At 50.1% G+C, this 23804-nt stretch overlaps 1 protein-coding gene across 1 annotated transcript; it reads left to right on the top strand.

The window, feature by feature from the left end:
* Nucleotides 1–5552: 5552 nt before the first annotated feature.
* On the top strand, nucleotides 5553–13709 carry LOC109741309 (cell division topological specificity factor homolog, chloroplastic). The gene is made up of 2 exons (XM_020300382.3): nucleotides 5553–5836; nucleotides 12869–13709. Exons 1-2 carry the CDS (start codon nucleotides 5720–5722, stop codon nucleotides 13460–13462), a joined length of 711 nt encoding a protein of 236 aa, XP_020155971.1. The 5' UTR covers nucleotides 5553–5719; the 3' UTR covers nucleotides 13463–13709.
* Nucleotides 13710–23804: the final 10095 nt, after the last annotated feature.

Genomic DNA, 23804 nt, shown 5'->3' with positions numbered 1-23804 from the left:
GTCGTCCTTTTACCGAGGGACACGGCTATTCGAATAGATAAACTTCCCTGCAGGGGTGCACCACATAACCCAACACGCTCGATCCCATTTGGTCGGACACACTTTTCTGGGTCATGCCCGGCCTCGGAAGATCAACACGTCGCAGCCCCACCTAAGCACAACAGAGAGGTCAGCACGCCGATCTAACCCTATGCGCGCAGGGGTCTGGGCCCATCGCCCTATGCACACCTGCACGTTGCGTACGCGGCCAGAAGCAGACCTAGCCTAGTGGCGTTCCAGTCCAATCCGGCGCGCGCCACTTAGTCGCTGACGTCACGAAGGCTTCGGCTGATACCACGACGCCGGGATACCCATAACTACTCCCGCGTAGATGGTTAGTGCGTATAGACCAAATGGCCAGACTCAGATCAAATACCCAGAACTCGTTAAGCGTGTTAAGTATCCGCGAACGCCGACCAGGGCCAGGCCCACCTCTCTCCTAGGTGGTCTCAACCTTCCCTGTCGCTCCGCCACAAAGTAACAGTCGGGGGCCGTCAGGAACCCAGGCCCACCTCTACCGGGATGGAGCCACCTGTCCTTTCAGCCCCCTCATCAGAATCACTTGCGGGTATTCCTCGAGCCGACCCGACTTTAGTCACCACATGTGTCATGTATATAATATATATAGTATATACCCGTGATCACCTCCCAAAGTGATCACGGCCCAGTAGTATAGCATGGCAGATGGACAAGAGTGTAGGGCCACTGATGGAACACTAGCATCCTATACTAAGCAGTAGGATAGCAGGTAAGGGTATCAACTGTAGCAACAATGACAGGCTATGCATCAGGATAGGATTAACGGAAAGCAGTAACATGCTACACTACTCTAATGCAAGCAGTATAGAGAAGAATAGGCGATATCTGGTGATCAAGGGGGGGCTTGCCTAGTTGCTCTGGCAAGTAGGAGGGGTCGTCAACACTGTAGTCGAACTGGGCCGGGGGTCGCCGGCAGTCTCAGGGTCTACCGGAAAGAAGTAACGGAGGGGGAACACAATAAATAACAGAGCAATCAAATGTAACACAAAGCAAGACGCAGCAATACGTTGTGCTAGGGGTGGCCTAACACATGGATAGGTGATACCGGCGAAGGGGGGGGGACTTCCGGGAAAGTATCCCCGGCGTTTCGCGTTTTCGGACAGATGAACCGGAGGTGAAATGTTGCAGGTTCACTATGATAAGGACGCGTGGCAGACGAACGGGCTACGTATCCGGATTCGTCTCGTCGTTCTGAGCAACTTTCATATATAAAGTTTTTGGATCCGAGCTACGTTTAATTTTATATGAATTTTCAGAAGTTTAAAATAAATTCTGAAATTATTTTAATTATTTAATTTCGAATTAAATTGAACAAATGATAATTGTACACGGGAATTCCTACCCAGTGTGTAAGACAAGTGGGGCAGTGTACAAAGTTGACCCGGTCAACATTGACTAGTCAAAGTTAATAGTATGGGGTCCCACATGTTAGTGTCTTAATAATTTCTAAAGGATTTATCTAATCTAATTAGGTGGGACCCATTTGCCATATGCTAATAGGCTTAATTAGCATTAAATTAATACTACTAAACTAAACCTACTACTAGTAGTAAACAAGGGCTGGCCGTTCGTGCGAGAGACACAGCCAGCGCTGTGCTCACACACGCACACAACCACGGCGGCCAGAGTCGGCCGGCGCTAGGAGGCAGGAGGCTGGGAGCAACGACCGGCGGCTAGCGCAGGGAGCGGCGGCCGACGGCGAGCGGCACGCGGACACCGGCGGCAGTGGCGCAGCAGGCGGGAGCAGCATCAGTAAGTAGCAGAGCAAGCAGCAGTAGTAAGCAGTCAAACGCAGCAGAGCTTCAACGGCAGCAGCGGCAAGAGTTCGACGAAGGCGAGGCTGCGGCTCGAGTACGAGCACCGCGGGAGGTTCGAGCTGCGGTTTGGTCCTACGGCGAGCTGACGCTCGCGCGGATGCGCTGGAGGTGTCGGGAGAGCGCGTGGTGCTATGTAGCGACGACGGCGATGGGCGAGGCGGCGGCCGGAGCACGGTTCGGAAGCAATCGCCGTTTTGCGAGGCAAGAGGCCAAAGCAACGGCACGGGCGGCCTCACGGGGATGTCCCAAGCACGTGGATGTGCTCTTCTGGCCCTGGATACGAACGACTGCGACGGGGCGAGCTCCACGACGGAGAAAAGCTACGGAGATGGCGGCGCTACTACTAGCGGGCGAGTCCAAGGGGGATGGGTGAGGGGGAAAGCAGAGCGGCGGCTCACCGAGTGGCACACGGCGGCCGGCGGGGGCTTAGGAGCTGCCGGGGCGACGAATTCGATGGAGCTCGCCGGCGGTGGTCCGAGGAAGAGGAAGAAGCGAGCGGCGTCGAGGCGGCTCGTCAGCTTCAATCCAGGGGCGCAGGTGACGGAGGAGAGGGCGGCGATCCTCCTGGACCGGTCGAGGGCGGCGAGAAGGCCACGGTGGCCACGCCGGCGTCGAGGCAATGGCGACGATGGCTCCCTGTTGCGGTGGAAGGAGAGAGGGAGAGGTGGATCTGGGCGAGGGGAAGTGGATAGAGTTGCCAGGGGTGTCGAGGGCGAGGCCCTTATCCATCCATGGGCTCCTGTAGCGGCGCGGACGGCAAGCTGGCTTGGCGGGGACGAGCGAGCGCGGGCACGGTCGGAGGAGCAGTAGGAAGGAGGGAGACAGGGGGTATTGCGGGCTGGGTCGGTGTGCTGGTCGGCTGGGCCGTTTGGCCCAGTGGCTAGGGGGGGTCCTCTTTTCTATTATTTTTTCTTTTAACTTTTCTGTTTTCTTTTTAGTCTCCGCTCGGTATTTATTTGGCCAACAAAAGAATTTAGTTGCATATGAAACCTGTCACACAAATACTTGGTAATATTTTGCTGCTGTTCCCCAAGTTTGAGATTATTTTGAAATGTTTAAAATTTGGTTTGAATGTAAATGGTCCACTTAAGTGTTGTTGGTCTAATTTAAAAATAGGTTAATGGCATTTTATTAACTCATTAATGTTGGTCCCTGCATGACAATTTAGTAGTGATTATTTGCAACCAAAATAACATTTTAGTTTTAATGTTTGAAGGCTTTTGATGTTTGCCTTTATTTTGAATTTGAATTTTGAATCGGTTTCGAATTAATGCGAGATTATCAACAGTAACCGAGGTGACGTGGCATCATTAGCGGAGGTTCACTGTAGCTTAATTATCCGGGCGTCACAAAGTTGATATGAACTCAAAAAAATGCAAATAAGATATCAGGATGTTTAGCAAACGTCACCTACGTTTGCCTGTAATTTTTATCCCTGAAAAAAGTATTGTTTATACCTTTTTATTTTTAATAATGTTAATAACATTAATAACCTTAGGTTGTTTTAACGGTACTTTTGTCCTAAATGCAAATGACATACACATAAAGGTAATGTTTATTTGAATATTTTGATATCTTATTTGCATTTTTCTGAGTTCATATCAATTTGTTACTAATTTTCAAAGTATTGGTCAAACGGTCAAAGGGCATTCGGGTGACCTAGGAGGAAAATTTAAGGGCAAAACTGAGCAGGGTCAGAAAGTAAGGGCAAAACCCATCGGTAGGTTCCAACTAGGGGCAAAAATGCATTTGTCCCGAAGAATAAATACTTGCACCCAACGCAATCAAGGGGGTTTTCAATCGCCTCAGTGTTTAGGGCGTGTTCGGTAGCCCTCTGGCTTCTCAACTCCTCGACTCCAGCCTTGGAGTCGCGCCGAACGGTTCCACTCCTGGTTATTTGACCGAGAAGCTGGCTCGACGCTACGTGCAAAATCGACGGAGTCGTGGAGCTGGAAATACCTGGCTCCGTGGAAACTGGGAAGCTGGATTCAGCAACAATTACGGGCGTATGCCACCGCCAAGTGATCGATGGACTGCACCAACCGTTCCCTCGAGGCCACTCCACCACACCCGCGGCTCCTTTTCCCCTTCCCCTAACCCTAGCCGCCGCTCTGCACCGGCAGCGCCGGCGCCCGCGCTCTCCGCCACCGCTCCGCACCTTCAGCGCCGGCGGCCGCGCTCTCCACCGCCGGTCTTCCGCCGTCGTCGCGGACCGTCTCCTTCGTCCCCGACCACCCATTCCCGCCCTGCTCGCCCTCATCCGCTGCTCTGCACCGACAGCGCCCGCGGCCGCGCTCTCCACCGTCAGTCTGCACCTTCAGCGCCGGCAGCCGTGCTCTCCACCGCCGGTCGTTCGTCGTCGTCGCGGACTGTCCCCTCCGTCCCCGACCACCCATCCCGAGCAGGCACTTTCTGGCCTTTTTACCTAGTCAATCGCTCGCAACGAGAAGCTGCAGCACCGAACGGTTCGCTCACTCCTGGAGTTTAGGTGGGAAGCTGGCTGCTGGATCTGGGCGACGGAGTTCAGGATTTTGCAGATGTGGTGAACTACCGAACACGCCCTTAGTTGCAACGATCAAGTCTGATAATGGTAGATAGATAAAAAAACACAAAATAAAAGAACGGTAAATAAATTGCAGCAAGATATTTTTGGATTTTAATATATGATAGAGGTAGACCCGGGGGCCATAGTTTTCACTAGAGGCGTCTCTCTCAAACAAAAAGCATACGGTGGGCGAACAAATTATTGTTGGGCAATTGATAGAAAAACGCATAGTTGTAATGATATTCAAGGGAATGATCTTGTATATAAGCATCACATCCGAGACAAGTAGATCGACTTCTGCTTGCATCTACTACGTACTATTACTCCAGACATCGACCGCTATCTAGCATGCATCTAGAGTATTAAGTTCATAAAGAACGGAGTAACGCTTTAAATAAGATGACATGATGTAGACAAAGTAAATTCAATCAATATGAATAAACCCCGTCGGTTTCCCTTAATGGCAACAATACAAATACGTGTCTTGTACCTTTCTGTCACTGGGATATAGATCACCGCAAGATTGAACCCATTACAAAGCACTTGTCCCTTGCAAGATAAATCAATCTAGTTGGCCAAACTAAATGGATAGATCGGAGAGAAATACAAAGCTATAACAATCATGCATATAAGAATCCAGAAAAGACTCAAATAATATTCATGAATAGTCTGGTCATAAACCCACAATTCATCGGATCCCAATAAACACACCACAAAAAGAAGATTATTTTGAATAGACCTTCAAGAACGTCGAGGAGAACATTTTATTGAAGATCAAAGAGAGAGAAGAAACCATCTAGCTACTAGCTATAACCCCTAGGTATGTGGTAAACTACTCACTCATCATCGGAAGGGCAACAAGATTGATGTAGAAGGCCTCCGTGATCCATTACCCCTCCGACAGAGCACCGGATAAGGCCTCCAGATGGGATTGAGGAAAAACACAAACTTTTGACGGCGAAAAAAGCATTTTGGATGGCTTTCTGTTGGTTTCTCTATTTTAAGAATTTATAGAGTTAGAATTAGGTTAGACGAAGCCCCAAAGAACCCACAAGGTACTAGGGCGTGACCTCCCAGGGCGCGCCCTAATGACTTGCCGTCAAATCTTCTGGTCTTCTCTTTCCATGTGTTGGAGACTTGGAGTTTCATGATGCGTGGATTTCTCCGTTCCCCTACGGACCGGGACGTCTAGACAGCGAAGAGAAGAACAAAAAGAGAAGGGCCATAATAAAGAAGAAACAAAGGACTGAAAAGCAAAACCCTAGCTCTTCGGGCATCTATGGTGATGGCGACAGCGACGGCGATCTCCGGCCGCGTATCCGGCGAGGCCAGCGCAATCCTCGCTCCTTCCGCTTCGTCCCTCCCCGCGCCGGTCCGACGCGCCGCCAACTCCAAGGTCATCCTCCCCATCCCCATTTCCCTCAAAACCCTAATCTCTATGCTAAGTGCCTGTCGATTGCTACACACCACAAAATCAGAGCTAAGCGCTTCTCTCTGCTTCCGCATCGATTGCTTTCATTGCCCTTGGGAGTCTGTTTGAATTTATGACTGGCTCCATGGAAGATCAGTTGTAGGCGCGGCCGCGAAACCTAGTGGGCTTGACATCTGCAATGTTGTGTCGATTCGGTTGGTGATGCAAGTAAGCTGCTGGGCATGTTAGAAGTGGCTAGGAGCTTCAACCATGGTTACAAAATCTGTTCATCCAAAATTTTGTGCTTTCCATCTCTTGTCTGATTTGCATTTCTCGCCCTTTTCAACTTTGTACTTCTTGTCTGTAGTGTGTTGCTTATTTCATCTTGTATAAGCACTATTATAATGCCTTCTGGACATCACATTTAGTATACTGAAATATGTTCAGATCTACTCTCTCGGGTTGGAAATGTAGGGACTAGTTTGACTGCCCAAGTGTGAGCTTTGACCATAAATTTCGTGAACAATGTTTTGTTAACAGTTACAAAATTACAATCATAAGAAAGTGATATAGAGTACAAATGCAACAGTATCAATTTTGTATAACATCATGTGATGTACAGAACCCTCTGCAGCTCTGCTCACGATCTATTGAACGAATTCAAGGATACATAGTACTTTCGTAGAGATTGGAATGGGGATTGGGAGAAGAGAGGTACAGCTTGGGGAAGAAGGAAGAAGGGAGAGTCTGAGAGGGGATCGAGATCCAATTACAATTCGCTGCCTTCTCCGGTTCAGCTACTGGGTATTTAACGCACTCTATTACATGGGTCCTCTTGCCCTACGAGATGGGCCAACGGCCCATACATTTGAGTCAACTTCCGGCCTGCCACTTAGTATCTGTCCCCTTCTTCTCCTGTCTGCTCCCTGATGCGCCGTTCGTCAGCAACAGAGCTCTAGTGCTGACAGTGCCGCCCTCTTGAGATTCAGCCTGACCCCAGGCTGGAGCAGTAGGGTAGCGAAGCTTGATTGTATCGTAATCCTCCCAGGTGGCTGCCTCGGCTGGAAGTCCTGTCCAAGATCATACCTGGCTGCACGTCCATACTGGAAAAATCAACTGGGGCAGGCACAGTGGAGAAGACTGGTGTATGATCTGGCACAAATTCTTTGAGTTGAGAGACGTGAAACACGGGGTGGATCTGGGCTGCTGCAGGTAGCTGAAGTTTGTAAGCAGCCGGTCCGATCTGTTCCAAAACTTCAAAAGGCCCATAAAACTTGTATGCTAATTTTGCACATGGTCGGTTGACTACAGTGTGTTGAGCATATGGCTGGAGCTTCAAATACACCGAGTCTCCCACCGAAAACATCCTGGGTGATCTGTTCTGATCTGCATAGTGTTTCATCTTCGTCTGGGCTTTAAGTAAGTGCGCCTTCAGCAGAGATGTATGTGCCTGGTGTTCCTTAAGCCACTGTTCCACTTCAACATTATCAGAGGTAAGCAAAGAGGGAAACACCCCATAAGTAGGTTCATATCCATAGAGAGCTTTGAAAGGGGAGCACTCCAAAGCAGAATGAAAATTAGTATTGTACCAGAATTCTGCTAAGGGTAACCATGAATGCCATTTTGTTGGAGTATCATGTACTGCACATCTGAGAAATATCTCCAAACACTGATTCACTCTTTCACTCTGCCCATCTGTTTGAGGATGATAGGCAGTACTCATGAGCAATTTAGTATCCCAAAGCTTGAACAAATACTTCCAAAAGTGACTGGTAAAGATCTTGTCCCTATCTGAAACTATAGTATGGGGTGGTCCATGCAATTTGACCACAGTATGTAGGAATGCTTTCGCTACCACTGGAGCAGAGAAAGGATGTTTCAAAGGGATAAAGTGAGCATACTTGGTCAGTCTATCAACCACCACTAAGATCACTGTATAGCCCTCAGATTTTGGTAGAGCTTCGATGAAGTCCATGGTGATCTCCTGCCAAGGTCCGTCAGGTACAGGAAGTGGTTGAAGTAATCCGGGAGATTTCACATGTTCATGCTTTGCTTGTTGACACACAGCACATTGATGAACAAAATCAATGATATCTTGTTTCAGCCCAGTCCACACAAACAGTTTCCTAACTCTTTGATATGTAGCCTGGATGCCAGAGTGTCCCCCCACAGCACTTGCATGAAAGGCAGAAATGAGTTTTGTTCTCAATGCTTGATTTGCTCCAATCCATATTCTGCCTTGATGCTTGATCACACCTTTCTCCAGAGAATACTCTGATGTATCAGCAGCAGAAATAGCTAGTTTCTGAAACAGTGTTTGAGCATCTGGGTCCACCTCATATGAATTAAGTACTTCCTGTAGCCACACAGGTCTACTGGTGGAAGTAGTGGTCACTGCCAGTAAGTGCCCTACTCTGGATAAGGCATCAGCTGCTAAGTTCTCATTGCCTTTTTGGTATTGAAACTGAAATTGCAGCCCCACTAACTTGGTCATGGCTTTTTTCTGAACATCAGTTGTAAGGACTTGGTCTTCCAACTGACACAGACTTTGATGATCCGTTTTGATAATAAAAGGACCTCGCTGTAGATATGCTCTCCATTTTTCTACAGCCATCATAATTGCCAAAAACTCCTTTTCATAGATGGACAGAGATTGATTTTTGATGCCCAAAGCTTTGCTATAAAAGGCAACAGGGTGTCCTCCTTGAGTGAGCACAGCACCAATTCCTGTAGCACATGCATCTGTTTCAATGCAGAACGGCTGGTCAAAGTCAGGCAACACTAATACGGGAGTAGTCATCATCGCTGCCTTGAGTTTCTCAAAAGCTTCCTGAGCCTCTGAGGACCAAGCAAAGGCTTGTTCCTTCAGTAGTTGAGTGAGTGGTTTAGCAATTATACCATATCCTTGCACAAACTTCCTGTAATATCCCGTGAGCCCCCAAAACCCTCTTAATTCAGTCACGTTCTGAGGAGTAGGCCACCTGGCCATAGCCAAAGTTTTCTCAGGATCTGTCTGAACCCCTTTGTCAGAAATGATGTGTCCTAGATATTCCAACTGTTGCTGTGCAGAAGTGCATTTGGTACTCTTAGCAAAGAACTGATGCTCTCTTAAGGTTTGAAACACTATTCTGAGATGTTCCAAATGTTCTTCCAGGGTCTCACTAAAGATTAAGATATCATCCATGAAGACAAGAACAAATTTTCTGTTGTAAGCAGCAAAAATCCAATTCATGATGCATTGAAAAGTGGAGGGGGCATTAGTAAGACCAAAGGGCATCACCCTAAATTGATACTGTCCACTGTGATTTTTGAAAGCTGTTTTGTGTTCATCCTCCGGTAACATTCTGATTTGATGATATCCTGACCTGAGATCTAACTTGGAGAACCACTTAGTGCCACTAAGCTCATCCAAAAGCTCATCTACCACTGGCATTGGGAACTTGCTCTTCACAGTGATGGAATTTAGCTAACTATAATCTACACAAAATCTCCAAGATCCATCTTTCTTTTTTACCAGTAGGACAGGAGAAGCAAAAGAGCTGAGACTGGGAGTGATAGTACCAGCTTTAAGCATTTCTGCAACTTGCCTTTCAATCTCATCTTTTTGCAGTGGTGAATATCTGTAAGGTTTGGAGTTGACAGGAGCGGCCCCTGGTAACAAGTGTATTGCATGGTTCAAAGTTCGAGAGGGTGGTAGCTCAGTAGGTTCTTTGAAGACATCTGCAAACTCCTGTAACAAGGGTTGTACTGGATCAGGAACAGGGTTAGGCTTTTTGTCACATACTGGTTGTATCAGTGCCACTGCCCAAATATCATTGCCTTTGTGCCATTTCATAGTTTGTTCTAGAGTGACCTCCTTGATGTCCTCTGTAGACTGTGGAAGAATTCCTTGCAGCTTAACCAGACTATCCTTGTGACTGAACTGGATCCATTTGTTTCTCCAGTGACATGTCATTTCCCCTTGAGCTTCCAACCAGTCCATGCTCAAAATGAGATCATAACCTCCCAAATCAAGAACTTTAAAATCATACTCAAATGTGTGTCCCTGGATCCACCAGTTGAGCTGGGGCACTTCAGAATTACACAACAGTTTCTCTCCATTGGCCACTGTTACAGAGATTTCTTTGGACAGTTGTTGTGGTGTCACTTGAATTCTGGGCAGCAACGCTGAATCCATGAAACTGTGAGTACTACTTGAGTCCAGGAGAATAAGTACCACTTGATTGCCAATAAGAGCTCGCAAGTGAATGGTTCTAGGGTGATCAACTCCAGACAAGTGCATTTCTTGCAAAGCAGTTTCTTGTTCTTCTACTGCATCAAGTATATCATCCGACAAAATGGCTTCAGCTGCACTAGTCATGGCCATGACTGCAGTAGGAGTGGGTGGTTTCACACAAGTATGACCAGGTGTGTATTTGTCACCACAACTGAAACACAGGCCATTAGTGCGCCTATACTCCTTCAACTGCCTTGCTTTCCATAGCTCTCCAGCAGGTGGAGTGCTTGGGTGTGTGTCCGGCTTGAAGAAGGCAGTTCTGGTAGTAAAACTTCTGTTGGAGCGAGCACGCTGTACTATCTCTTCCTGGATCAATGCATATGAAGCTGCTTCACTAACAGTAGTGGGTAGCTGCATATCAACAGCAGCCCGGAGTTCTTCCTTGAGGCCCAGAGTGAACCTCGTCACCAAAAATGTCGGTTCATACAACAAAAGTTGATACACTAGTTGGGTGAACTCCCGTTTGTACTCAGCCACTGATCCGGTCTGTTTAAGTATCAACAGAGCTCTCATCTTTGTGCGATGAACATTCACATCAAACTCCTGCATAACTGCCATCCTAAACTCATTCCAGCACGGCCACTGATGCAGAGCCTTGTATGCATGGAACCAATTTGCTGCATCGCCAGACAGGTGCAGCGTAGCTGACGTGACCTTGAATTCTTCAGGGATAGCATACAGTGAGAAGTAGGCCTCACATCCATCTAGCCAGATACGAACATCCTCTCAAACGGGGAATGCCCAGCCTGAGTCACAAAATGGGGAACATCCTCTCAAACGTGACCTCAAAACGGGGAAAATCCATTTTGGGCATCCACGGTTTCTTCAACTGAACTTCTGTCCCAAAATGCTCTGTTGCAGAATGCCCAGCCTGAGTCACAAACACAGGTGGTGGAACAGCCGGTTGCCTATGCTGCGGTGGCGTACCCAAAATGCCATCGTTGGTGGACGCCCTCCGCCGCCGCAGACCCAGCCAACGGACGGGGATTTTACGAGAGAACCCAACCCGACCGCCGCCGAGCCCGACCCCGCCGCCGATCGACCCAAATCTGATACCAATTGTGATGTACAGAACCCTGTGCTCACGATCTATTGAACGAATTCAAGGATACATAGTACTTTCGTAGAGATTGGAATGGGGATTGGGAGAAGAGAGGTACAGCTTGGGGAAGAAGGAAGAAGGGAGAATCTGAGAGGGGATCGAGATCCAATTACAATTCGCTGCCTTCTCCGGCTCAGCTACTGGGTATTTAACGCACTCTATTACATGGGTCCTCTTGCCCTACGAGATGGGCGAACGGCCCATACATTTGAGTCAACTTCCGGCCTGCCACTTAGTATCTGTCCCCTTCTTCTCCTGTCTGCTCCTTGATGCGCCGTTCGTCAGCAACAGAGCTCTAGTGCTGACACATCACTCACATTTATTGGATTAATTATTTGAAAAACCTTGAACTTGGACAGTCAAATTACGCCCTATGATTTCCAAAATAGTTGGACTGTCAAATAATGTACTCCCTCCTATCCATATTAATTGCCGCTGCTTTAGTATAACTTTATACTAAAGTTGCTAAAGCAGCAACAATTAATTTTAATCGGAGGGAGTACTATATTTCCCAAGGAGGACTCCGTCAGTACTTGGTAGACAATCTAGAGAGCATGTGTCTAGCCACCCGGCACCTTCCTCCTAGCTGAGTATGGATGCTGAAGCGCTCGCAAGGAACATAAAATGAAGAACTTAATGATTTAGGGAATTTGGTTTATTAACTTTATGGCACTCATGAGAAACAGCACACAGTAGAATGTTCTTGTCTACAGAAGTAGAATGAACAATCCTGAGGTTTACGGATCTCCAGATATGATTTATTTACTCGGTTATGATTCTTCCTGTACCAGTATTGCCATTGCTTTGCTCAATTGGGCCTTTTCCTTTTAGAGATGCACATCCTTCATTTTTGTTGTTGCAGAAATGCAAATGTGTGTTTACATGCCTGTCTGTTATATCTACCCTTATGTGCTGCTTTATACCTGTTTACAGATATTGGCCATGTTATGCACCCTGGTAATCCTGTTGTTGCATAATTTTGTTGAAAAAAAAATCAATATGACATAAGGTATTGGCTGTGGATCCTACTAGGGGTGATTATGTGTGTGCTGCAGAGATGCAGTGATAGGATCTTGATGCTGAATATACTAGGATCCTTACAAAAGCACAGTTAACCAAACACTCGTTTGTGTTTGGTCTTGCTCACCCATGCATGGTGTTTCTTCCTACCATAGTTCTTTCTGTTCACTGAAATTTTAAAATTGATTATTTTGCGAAGTTCTGTTTTCTTCTGCCTTGCATTGCATGTATGACCGTGCGGTGCAACAGGATATAAATATTCTAGTACGTTAGCCCATGATTTACCTGCCCATATTAATGTCATCGTGTAAATGTTTATAAATCATGCCCGTGATTTACCTACCTAAATAAATATCACTTATTTGTTAAGAACTTATTAGCTTAGCAAAGAAAACGTAATTTTATCTGGTAAGTCAATAAAAGGTGGGACAGTTAAGACGGTTTTCAAGGAAAATCGGTGAAAAAACCAGAGATAGGAGGAAAAAAAATAAAAAATGCAGAGAGGGAAGGGAGGAACATATGTAAGGTTGGATGAAGCACTCTGCTTGGCAGGAAAAGGGACGCTATTCTTTTTTTAAGTAGTAGAGATAGAGACTGACCTATTTATATAATTCCGCAGGGATGCTTTCGTGCTTTTCCTCGTGTTGCATCTAGCAAGCTCATGCTTACACCAGGACGACTATGCATTGAGCGCCAAAGCTGTCCACGGATATCTAGTGCCTGCTCTGCTCTTTCAAGGCGGGACTTCTCTCCTGTTACTCAAGACATGGAAGGCTTCCTTCACAGTATTGTTAATATGGGATTTCTTGACCGTCTGAAACTGGCTTGGAAGATAATCTTCCCAGCACCAACCATACATGAGAACACAAATGCAAGTATTGCAAAGCAGAGGCTGAAGATGATTCTATTCTCCGACAGGTGTGAGGTCAGTGACGAAGCAAAGAAAAAGATAGTGGAAAACGTTGTTGAAGCACTATCTGAATTTGTCGAGATTGAATCACGTGATAATGTACAAGTGGATATCTCAACTGACGCTGGCCTTGGCACAGTGTATTCTGTGGCTGTTCCAGTGCGCCGTGTAAAGCCTGAGTACCAGGAATCTGAAGAGCAGCACAGAGGAAAAATCGTTGGTGTTGACTTCAAGGACACTGGAGAATCATCTGGTAATGTTGATGTCACCTTCGATTTCTATGTTCCGAATGTGAACCACTGATTCCTTGACCTAGCGCGCTCTGTTGTGTTCCTTTATCGCCTCTTGAGACTCCTCGGGTAGGATGCTAGAATTTCACTTCTGATGTAAATATCTAGGCTTTTCTTTCATTTGGTGTTTCATGTAATTCGATTTTAGAATTTTGTTCATGAGGTGGCAGACATGTGTTGCCAGATTCTTGAAATCATATTTTTCCACTTGTGTTGTGTTATTTGGTGAAGTTACATTGTGCCAAGGATTTTCTCAGTTATATCCAGCTGCCCCTTTCTAGTGTGTAATGTCTTTCGAGGGTAGCATGCGACCAGGATACAGAGCCTTTTTTTTTAAACGAAGGCAAAAGATTTGCCTCATCCAGTAAATAAGCAGGAGAGAGTTGCGGTGGAAAACCATGATAAACCGTTGAGAGGGACACACAAGATACCCACACATGTCACTCCAAAGAGAGAGACGTCGAGACACTACAACGACGTTCGTCATCACTTCTCCCCTAGAGGTGTCATTGCCATCCCACACTGTGAGAAACGACTCCGATTTTACCAAAGACGATCGTTGAACCAACCCACATTGAAAATGACGTGTGGAGTGACATGAAGATCCATGCCAAACCTCAGCCACCACAACGAGACAGCGCAGCTCCGACACCAACAGAAAGCTACGAAGGAGAACCAGGCAAGGCTGGCGTCATGGAAGATCACCGAACAGACCATCTGCTACCCGTCATCGTAAACCACAGGGCCCCGCCACCGCAGCTTCGACGTCAAAGCAACAAACCAGCCGAGGCCATCCCACATCAGCCAAAGTTGCGTCTCCTACATCGTTCCTCGTAACACCATTGCCACAGAAGCCTCAGTGACAACTTCATCACCTCCCACTGGTCCCGCTTGCTGATGCCCAGTTACAAAGATGAAGCCCTCGAGAGGGGATACGATGCCACAACGCCACCATCATCCGATCGCTCAGGATCTAGGGTTTCCCTCGGAGCTGCAGCGACGGCCGGATCCAACACGAGGGTGCAAGAGCAATGCAACGATGCCTACAAGAAGGTCTACGACGCCCAAGGCCGACGTCATCACTGGTCAAAGGCCCACGGAGGAGACAGGGTTTTCACCCAAGCTACTAGCACCCGCAACCGTACGCCAATCCGGCGCCGGCAAGACCACCAGCCACAACCTCCCACGGACAAGCAAGTCGACGAAGGAGGACCGAGCAGCCACTGTAGCCAACCGCACCTCGTGGAGACCATCTCGGAGCCGCCAGCCAGATCAGTCCACGGCCGGCCAGAACCAGTGCCACCGGACGCAGCACGAGCCACCGCGCCCCGCATAGCACACCATGCCAGCAAGGAACGAGGAGCGCCGCCCGAGGCCGAGAACCACCGCGGTTCCCGGCCGCAGCCCTGGACCAGACACACCGACGCGTAGCACCACGTGCACGCCGGGAATCGGAGACGTCAGATCCTTTGCATCCGCAGCCCCTGCTTCGAAGACGACCGATTCGCCGGGCATACCACCCCGCACCTCTGCACCGACCAGGCCACTGAGAGCCCCTGCACGCGGGCGGCCCGGCCGAAGGGGCCTCGCCGCCACACCACGGACGCGAGCATCCTCGCCAGCGCAGCACATGAACCCCTGTCGATTCGGGCAGCCCGCGCCAGCCAAATCCGATCGAGAGGAGGGAAGGGCCTCGGCGACGCCCTCCGGTGGCGGCAAGGGGAGGAGGAACGGGGGCTGTGGCGCTGGCGCTGGCGTTGGCGGCTTGGTTCACTCCCAGGCCACCCACGGGAGCGACCAAAGGAGTTGTTTTTTTTAAACGCGGTCCCTTGGGGCCTGATTCACTAAAAAATAGTTATTGAAAAATCAGACAAAAACCGTCACATCACGCTCACAAAACAAGGCATACAGGGCGACCAGACAACCCACCACATGATGTCGAGGTTGCATCATGGCGTCATCGTCATCACGCCTTCGCGAGGTTGACTCTAACTCCACCATCGACAACCATCGAAGAAGCCTTCATCGCAAACAAGCATCGAGGCCTGCGCCGGCTGATGCCAAACGGTTGGCCACACATGTCGACGACCAGGCATCTCCTACCCTATCGACGAGCATTGTAGGAGAAAAGCTTTGGACTTGTGTCGAGCCAGCGCTGAAACCAACCACGTGCCTCGTGTCATCGTCACCACCAGATCCTCCTCGATAGCTCCGACTTCATAGAAACAAAGTGATGAATGGCAACCCCTCAAACACGCCGAAAGAGACCGACTAGCAGGGCACAACAACACCCCTGACTCCGCCCAAAGCCGCCATCGTTGCCACATACAGGAAGCCGCGCAAACATCCGCATTGCCGAACGGGCACCTGCCAGCCGCAATGCCGCGAGCGCCCAACCCATGGAGCGCGCAAACGGAATCTGAAGCACTTCAAGGCGACGCCCCAAAGAGGGAAGCAACGATGTCGACGCCCTCGCCCGACCCAGCCAGGCCTTATGCTTCCACCCGAACAAGAGGGTGTAGGAGGATGCGGGACTCCACGACGACACCTCCAAGGAGGTTAAACGACGCCCACAGACGCTGACGCCGCCGGCCGGCAAGACCGGGCAAGCTTTTGCCCGGAGCAATCCAACACCACCAGCACCCTCACGCACATCACCCTTGCTGGCACACCCACCTCTCGCAGAGCCACCGCGCCGAAAGCATCGGAGAGCTACCAAGCAGCACAACTCCTCGTCAGCCAGACGCCGACGAGCCAGATCTGGCATCCCACCACTGCAAGCGCCCACAGAGCAGGAAGGGGGGCTGCACCCGCCCCTACTTGCCGGAGAAGAGCATTCACCCGAAGATCTATAGCCCACCGACGAAACTGCCAAGGCTGCCACCTGCGAGAGCCACTGCTCGCAAGCCGCCACACCGGAGAAGAGTTGCTGGGAAGAAGCCCAGGGACTCGCCGGCGATGCAGTCGATCCGCCCGGATCCGATGAACCACACAGAAGGGGGTAGGTTTCCGCTCGTGTCGCCTCGGATGAGACGACACGGGGGCAGGTTTTTTCAACCGTTACAATGGTTGGTTGACCAGGATACAATTGTTAGACACTCCCGTTCATAGATCTTACCAAAAATGCCGTGGAATTTACATTGGTCTTGTGTAGAAGAGAAATATGCTTATGACTGTCACTTACATTGGTCTTGTGTGGGAGAGAAATGCTTACGACTGGTACCTGTCGGTACTAAATGAGCCATCCCCAAACTTAACTCGTGCACCGACACTGAAAATTTTATTTCAGAATCTGGCCTCTCCCTTTTGTGCCTAATGACAGGCGTGTAGGGTAAACGTGAAGGCGCCTTGTCACTAGAAGGGTTTGAGCATGGTCGATGATCACCCTAACAGCATGGGACCCATGAATCATACCTGAGCTAAAGGCGAAATCTACTTTTCCAAGAAGTTGCCATTGAAGCAAGAAGCGGCGAATGATTAAGTGTTTTTGGCCCTTTTTGGAGAGCGCCGACATGTTGAAATATATTGCCCACCTCCATTAGTTCGGACTTTTGGATGAGTTGGCTGGTGCATGAATTCAATATGGTATCCGAGCCAAGAGGTCTTGAATTCAAGACCCTGCCAACGCTGTATTATAAAAAATGATTCTGTGGCCTACATCAAACCCACGTCTAAGGACTAAAATAGCCTAGACATGAGGGGGAGTGTTGAAATATATTGCCCACCTCCATCAGTTCAGACTTTTAGATGAGTTGGCTGGTGCATGAATTCAATACGACATACTATCCGTGACTGATGGACATCAAAATTCATCAAGATGTTAGTTGTGGTGAGCCTTGTCCGAACATGGCCAGTGCGGCTTATGTCGTTTATGGAAAGGTGTGCCTCTATTATTTTCTTTGTGAAGTCAACAAGCGCTCCTCCGGTCACTCCCGCGGGCGGTCAGGGGGGCGAAAACCTAGCCACCGCCAGCGCAGATCCACCGGCCATCTTCCCCTCGCCGCCGCCGGCAGACGTCGTCGGGCAAAGCCTGCGTGGCTTGGCGGCGGCGGGGCACTTCCTCCTCCCGTCTGAGCTCCAGCAGCGCGGGCTGCTCATCTCGGCGGGATCCAGGGCGCTGCTCCCGCGCCGGTGCGCGCACGGGCTGGGCGGCCGCGTTCGAGCGTGGGGAGGCGCGCGTAAGGGGGCGCAACTTGGTTGTGTCGGAGAGGCTGCGGATTTGGCGACCCCGAGGAGGGCGCGGATCTGGCGAGTTGGGCGCGATGGTGGAGCTCCTCTGTTGAGCGGCGCGGGCGGCGAGGCAGGGATGGCTGCGGCCTGGGGCATGCGGTGGCCGCGCGGGTTGCGGGCGCGCCGCACCAGGGCGAGCCCCTGCTGGATCTGAAGAGGGCCGCCGTCGGACGGGCTCTTGCTCGGTGCTGCGGCAGAGGAGATGGGTCAGGCGGGAGTTAGCTTCTCGGCGGCGCGTGGGCTGTAGACGGCTCTGTGCACCGGTGGCCGGTGGCTAGTTGGGCTCCAGGGGCGGTGTGAAGCAGATCGGGCCCCGGCGTCCTGTTCTGCGAGGAGGCCGTGACGACCGTCGAGCGCATGGGGCCGGCGGCTCTATCCGGCGTGGACCGGCGGCAACGATGGAGATCTGGGCCCCGGCGTCCCGTTCTAAAGGTGGTTGCGGCGGACGTTGGGCGCGTGGGGCCGGCGGCCGCCGACCGTGTGTTTGCGGCGGTGGTCTGGCTTGGGTTTGGTGGTCGGAGGTGCAGCGCCGGGTGAAGACTCTGCTGCCGGTTCTTGGGCTGGGGTAGGCGACGGCAATGCATGTGGGCGCCGCTTCCTTCTTGAAGGCGCCGCTGAAGCGTTCCTGCTCGCTCCACTACGCAAGGATGCTCGGGGGAAACCCTTGATCCCCTAGGATCGGACGATGATGGCGACGTGCGTCGCACCTCTTGGGGCATCGTTCCAGGAGCTCCTTACCGGCCAGAGGGACCAGTGATAGGTGGGGGAGGTTGTTTGTGCTGCTCGGTCGTGTCCGTCCGGCAATGGGGCGGTTTGGCTTCTGTGGCAACGATAACATGGTGAGCATTTTTGGAGGTGTGGCATTGGTCGTGGTAGTCGGCTCTTCTCTGGCGTGTCCGTGAGACTACCTCGGCTGCTTGTTGCTATGAAATCGAAGCTACGGTGCGGGGCACCGGTGGTGTACGATGACGGGCGACAAGTGGTCCGTTCGGTGATCTTCCTTAACGCCAGCATTGCTTTGCTCTCTGTAGATCTCCGCCGGAGTCGGAGCTGCGTTGTCGTGCTGTGGGTGGATGGCGTTCCGCCGTGTAAGTGTAGTGTTGTTGGGCAGCCAATAGGGTTGCCTTTTTTCTTTTCTCTTTGATCTTCGAATCCACCCCATGTTGTTCTTCCGCTGCTTTCTGCTTAATCTAATTGAAGCCAGCAATTTGTTGGATTTTTCAAAAAAAAGGTGTGCCTCTCACACCGCTGCTTACCAGGTTATGCCTTCCAATCCAGCTCGGTTGGAGCCTGGAGGTGCCATGCGACCTGCGTTGATGACACCCAGGGTGGTCATTGTTGACGTATAATGTGTTGCCTAGTCTCTTCCATCAGATCGGTCTTTTGGTTGCATTGGCTAGAGCATGCACTTCTATATGGTATCAGAGCCAAGAGGTCTCGAGTTCAAGACCCGGCTGGCGCAATTAAATTGCAGCCCATTTTCGGTCCACGTTCAGGCCCGAGGGAGCCACACGTGAGGGGAGTGTTGATGTACAATGTGCTGCCTAATCTCTTTCATCAGATCGGTCTTTTGGTTGCATTGGCTAGAGGATGCACTTCTACAGTCATGTCTAAGTTAGTCGCCTTTTTGTTAGGCGCATTCAAAATCTCATAGCGGGATCGTGTCTCTAGTACTGCATCCTTCTCCCTCCCTCCCAAACCATTCTCTCCTCTCGTCCAACCTCTTTCGCATCTTCAAAAGGTCGCTCACTTACTGAATTCTCACCTCGGTTGGATGTCGTGGCTCTATGTTCGCTGGCTCAGCTTTGTTTCCACTGCCGACAGTGGCGGGAGCGGCCAGGCGAACGTCGGCGCCACCTTATCGAGTCGGAGATGAAGAACTGGATGGAGTGTTGCGTGGAGGTGACCGGATCTGCCAGGGTGTTTTCTTGTTATCCTCCGGACTGTACTCCAGAGCTCGTCTCCCAAAATGAAGAGGTCCTTTAATATGTGCAGCTGAAGGAAGAGAAGAGTAGACACAGGCTTGTGATGCAAATCGTGGTGTTTGCACATAAGACGGAATTAGATGAGATAGATTTTGTAAGTCCTGGACAGATCATCACCTGGGCAATAAAGGAAGCAGATTCGTCAAAATCTGCCCAAGCTGCTCGTTGGGATTTCCTGATTGGAAGAACGGACGCCCTCATTTTGTGGTTGGGATCCTCTGATATTCAGCTGGAGCTGTTATCGTTGCCATAGCTGTAGATGGAGCAGTTAATAAGAGCAACTTCAATGGGCCGACCCAAACGGACAGCGCATTTGTCCGTCTTTTGTCTGTTTGGATCGGCCGCCCGTCCGGCATCCGTCCAGCTTTGCATTTGGGTCGGCAGTGCGCCCAACGCGCCGACTCATATGTGCCGGCGTGGCCGGCTGGCCGCCCAATTGTATATTGATTTGCATTCAACATATTATCAAATGAAAATGGTTAGTCTGGCTGCCCAAATAAATAGTATAGTTTTACAAGCCAAATACAAATAAAAATGTTTCACATAGTTTTGCAAACGAATAAAAGAAGATACATCTATTGGTTGCCAACATGAGCCCACATATACTCAACCAAATCATTTTGCAGTTGCACGTGAGTTTCCCAATCACGCATGTCTTCATGAAATTGAGTGAACTGCTTAAATGTTGCCGCTACTCCATGCTCAGGCACAACATTCTTACCCTGAAACTAAAAGCCCTGATCGTACAGACGTTCCGGGCACTCGTCTTCTACGATCATATTGTGCATGATCACACAGACAGTCATCACCTCCCACAGTTTCTGCGTGCTCCAAATATTAACAGGATACCGAACGATGCCCCATCGAGATTGCAAAACACCAAAGGCACACTCGACATCCTTTCTAGCACTCTCTTGCTCTTGGGCAAATCTTTTCCTTTTCTCTCCGACAGGGTTGGGTATTGTCTTGACAATAGTGGTCCACTGAGGATATATACCGTCACCCAGATAGTACCCTTTGTAGTAGTTGTGGCCGTTGACAGTAAAGTTCACCGGTGGGCTGTTGCCTTCGGCAAGCCTAGCAAACACCGGCGAGCGCTGAAGCACGTTGATATCATTGTGTGATCCAGCCATGCCAAAGAAAGAGTGCCAGATCCAGAGATCTTGAGACGCCACGGCCTCTAGTATGACAGTGCAAGCCCTGACATGTCCCTTATACTGCCCTTGCCAAGCAGAAGGGCAGTTTTTCCACCCCCAGTGCATGCAGTCTATACTGCCAAGCATCCCCGGGAAGCCCCTGCTGGCATTCATCGCCAACAAACGGGCTGTATCTTCAGCTGTTGGCTCTCTCAAGTACTCAGGGCCAAACACAACAATAACGGCCTTGCAGAACTTATACAGGGACTCTAGGCATGTAGACTCGCTCATACGGACGTACTCGTCAATGAGATCACCGGGCACTCCGTATGCAAGCATCCGGATGGCGGCAGTGCATTTCTGATAAGAGAAGAAACCAATCTTGTTGACGGCATCCTCTTTGCACTCGAAGTAGTCATCATAGCCGACCACTCCCTCTCTAATACGGTTGAAAACATGCCTACTCATACGGAACAGGCGGCGGAATTTGTGATGTTTGAACAACGGGTTTGTTGTATCAAAGTAGTCCTTCCAGAGAAGGAAATGCCAGCTCTCTCGGTTGCGATTCAACGCCGGAAGGTGGCCCGGAATGGAGCCACGGAACAACGGCCGCTGGCTGTTGAGGTGGTGATGGACCAACACAGCAGCCAATATCTCCTCCTCGTCGTCGGACGACGAATCGTCGAAGTCGCAAAGGAAATTGTGGAAAAAGAACTCGTCGGTGGAGTCCATCTCGTACCTTGGCAAACTGTCGATGCGGGCGTCGACGAAGGAGACGGCCGGCGAGGGGTGTCGCAGCGCCCACAGACCAGCTAGCTGCCCTGCCGGCGTCCGACAAGAGTGACGGCGTCCGACGAGCGTGCCGGTCGGATGTGGCAGGGGCGGCGAGGCGGCTTCTTGGTCGCGGGCGGCTGTGCGGTGGAGGAAGCGGCGATGGGAAGCAGTTTGCTCCCCGGCGGCAAAACGGCGGCGGAGGGCAACGCGGGGGAGGGGCGGCGTTGCTGGGCGGATGTGGAGGCGGCGGCAGCTGGAAGAGTCGCCGGAAAAATGGGCAGCGGCGTCGGCGATGGAGGAGGCGGGTGTGGGTTGCCTGTTGGCCGGGGGTGAGACGGGAGGCCAATGTGCCACAGACCAGCGGGCCCGGGGACAGGAGTAGGCGAGCGCGCGCGCGTCCGTCGCGTGTCCGCGCCGACACAAATTCGGCTAAGAAATGGGTCGGGAATAGGTCGCCTGCGGACGAAAAAGGATGCGCGTCTGGGTCGACGCGTTGGGCCGCCTTTTGTGTCCACGCCGACCCAAACGGACGGCCACGGATGAAATGGGTTGCCCCATTGTAGTTGCTCTAACGTGTCGTTCTTAGGCTGCGATGTGATCTTCTGTTTATTTCTGGTAAAGCAGTAGCTAATGTGAACGAGACACCAAACATCTCAAGGTGGCCACAAGTCAGAAACCGCACCATAAACCGATATGCTCACCGACCAGTTTTTTGACTATATTCGACCACCTTGTTCCTTCATAAAAAAGAACGCGTAGCATTCTCCAACCTCTCTCTCCTTCTCCTTGCATCTGATTGATCGCTTTCCTCTGATCTTTTGTATCTCACTCAATCGTTGAACCCTCGGCCTTGCTCTTATCTGTTTTCATTCAAATGAATCGCGTGGTTCTATGTTGACTTGTTTTGCATTCGCATGAAATCCAATCCCTTTTACCGATTATAAAACCCCGTACAAATTTTCCTTAGTGTTGGCTTACCTTAAAATTTGAAGACCCCACACAAAATATCTTAATCGGAGTTTCATACACATATTTCACACTTCAAGCATACTGATCTGAGGTTGAATAACACATGCGTACTAAGGATTTCAATACCCCCAAATTTGCCATTTACCAATTAATAAACCCTATTATGTGAATAGGTCGACTGGGGATTACTTAGAGGAGCGCCCAGATTGATGTTTCCTTCCTCCATGGGCCTAGGTCGAACATCTCCCTCGGCAACATAGGCAACCACTTTCCGTCCGACATTCTTGCTCCAGTTGATCCATGTACTGATCAATCAATTATTCCTAGGCTTCAACTTATTGTCCATCGACTCCACTTGATCCGAACTTAAGGAGGTCCAGACACACGGTGTGAACGCTAGAGAATGACATTTTGGTGCTTCAACCAGGTTAAGAAGCAGGCGGCTAGATTTTTTATGGAAAAAGACCAAGGCCATAGATTAAGTAGCACAAACTCCTACAAAAACACTTATAAAAAATGAAAAATACATCCAAATCTTTGAGGGGTCAAAGTTTCTTCCTCCTGCATCCACTAGCGACGCGCCATAAGAAAAGCTCGTTGCTGCCTTCTGGCCTTTGTCACAACGGAGCAAACCTGTTTAAACCCAAGAGCTTGTAGAAGCACAGGTCAGAAAGTCATCGATGCAGACCAGAAAATGTCGGCGACTATGATTTACATAGCGAATTGCCGCCTCAAAAGAAAATAAAAATGTCCAAGATGGCATGTAAAATGCCCTGGTTTCGGCCAAATACAGTTGGGGAAGACAACTCTCACACGCTCTCCATTGAGGCTGAGAATGACCAATCTTCATCCGTCAAAGCTGGAGCCAAAGAACACAGGACATCGCGACCAAGATAAACCTGTAGAAAAGACACCTGACTTGGAGAGCCAGATCTAAGGACGCACCATCTTCTACACACCAGATCTAAGGACACACCATCTTCTACACACCTTCTGACGATACGAAGAAGCATCACCGGAATAAGGACGCGGGGGGAGGGGGGGGGGGTATCTTATTCGATGCCAACGGCCCCGTCATCATCTCACCACCGCTGAACTAAAGCTAACACTAAATTCATGTCTAACCCTACCACCACCGGACCAAAGCCCTAGGGTCCTCAGCCCCTCCCACCCGGAACGACAGAGAAGGGGGGAGAGGGTCCCCCAGGCTCGCTGTGCGTTTTGTTGGTTACAGAACTTGAATTGGAACTGAAAATGCTCA

The sequence above is a fragment of the Aegilops tauschii genome, chromosome 5, assembly GCF_002575655.3.
Source record: "Aegilops tauschii subsp. strangulata cultivar AL8/78 chromosome 5, Aet v6.0, whole genome shotgun sequence".
Taxonomy (NCBI): Eukaryota; Viridiplantae; Streptophyta; class Magnoliopsida; order Poales; family Poaceae; genus Aegilops; species Aegilops tauschii.
Note: the sequence above shows the minus strand (reverse complement) of the source record. Positions and strands in the feature narration are given on the sequence as shown.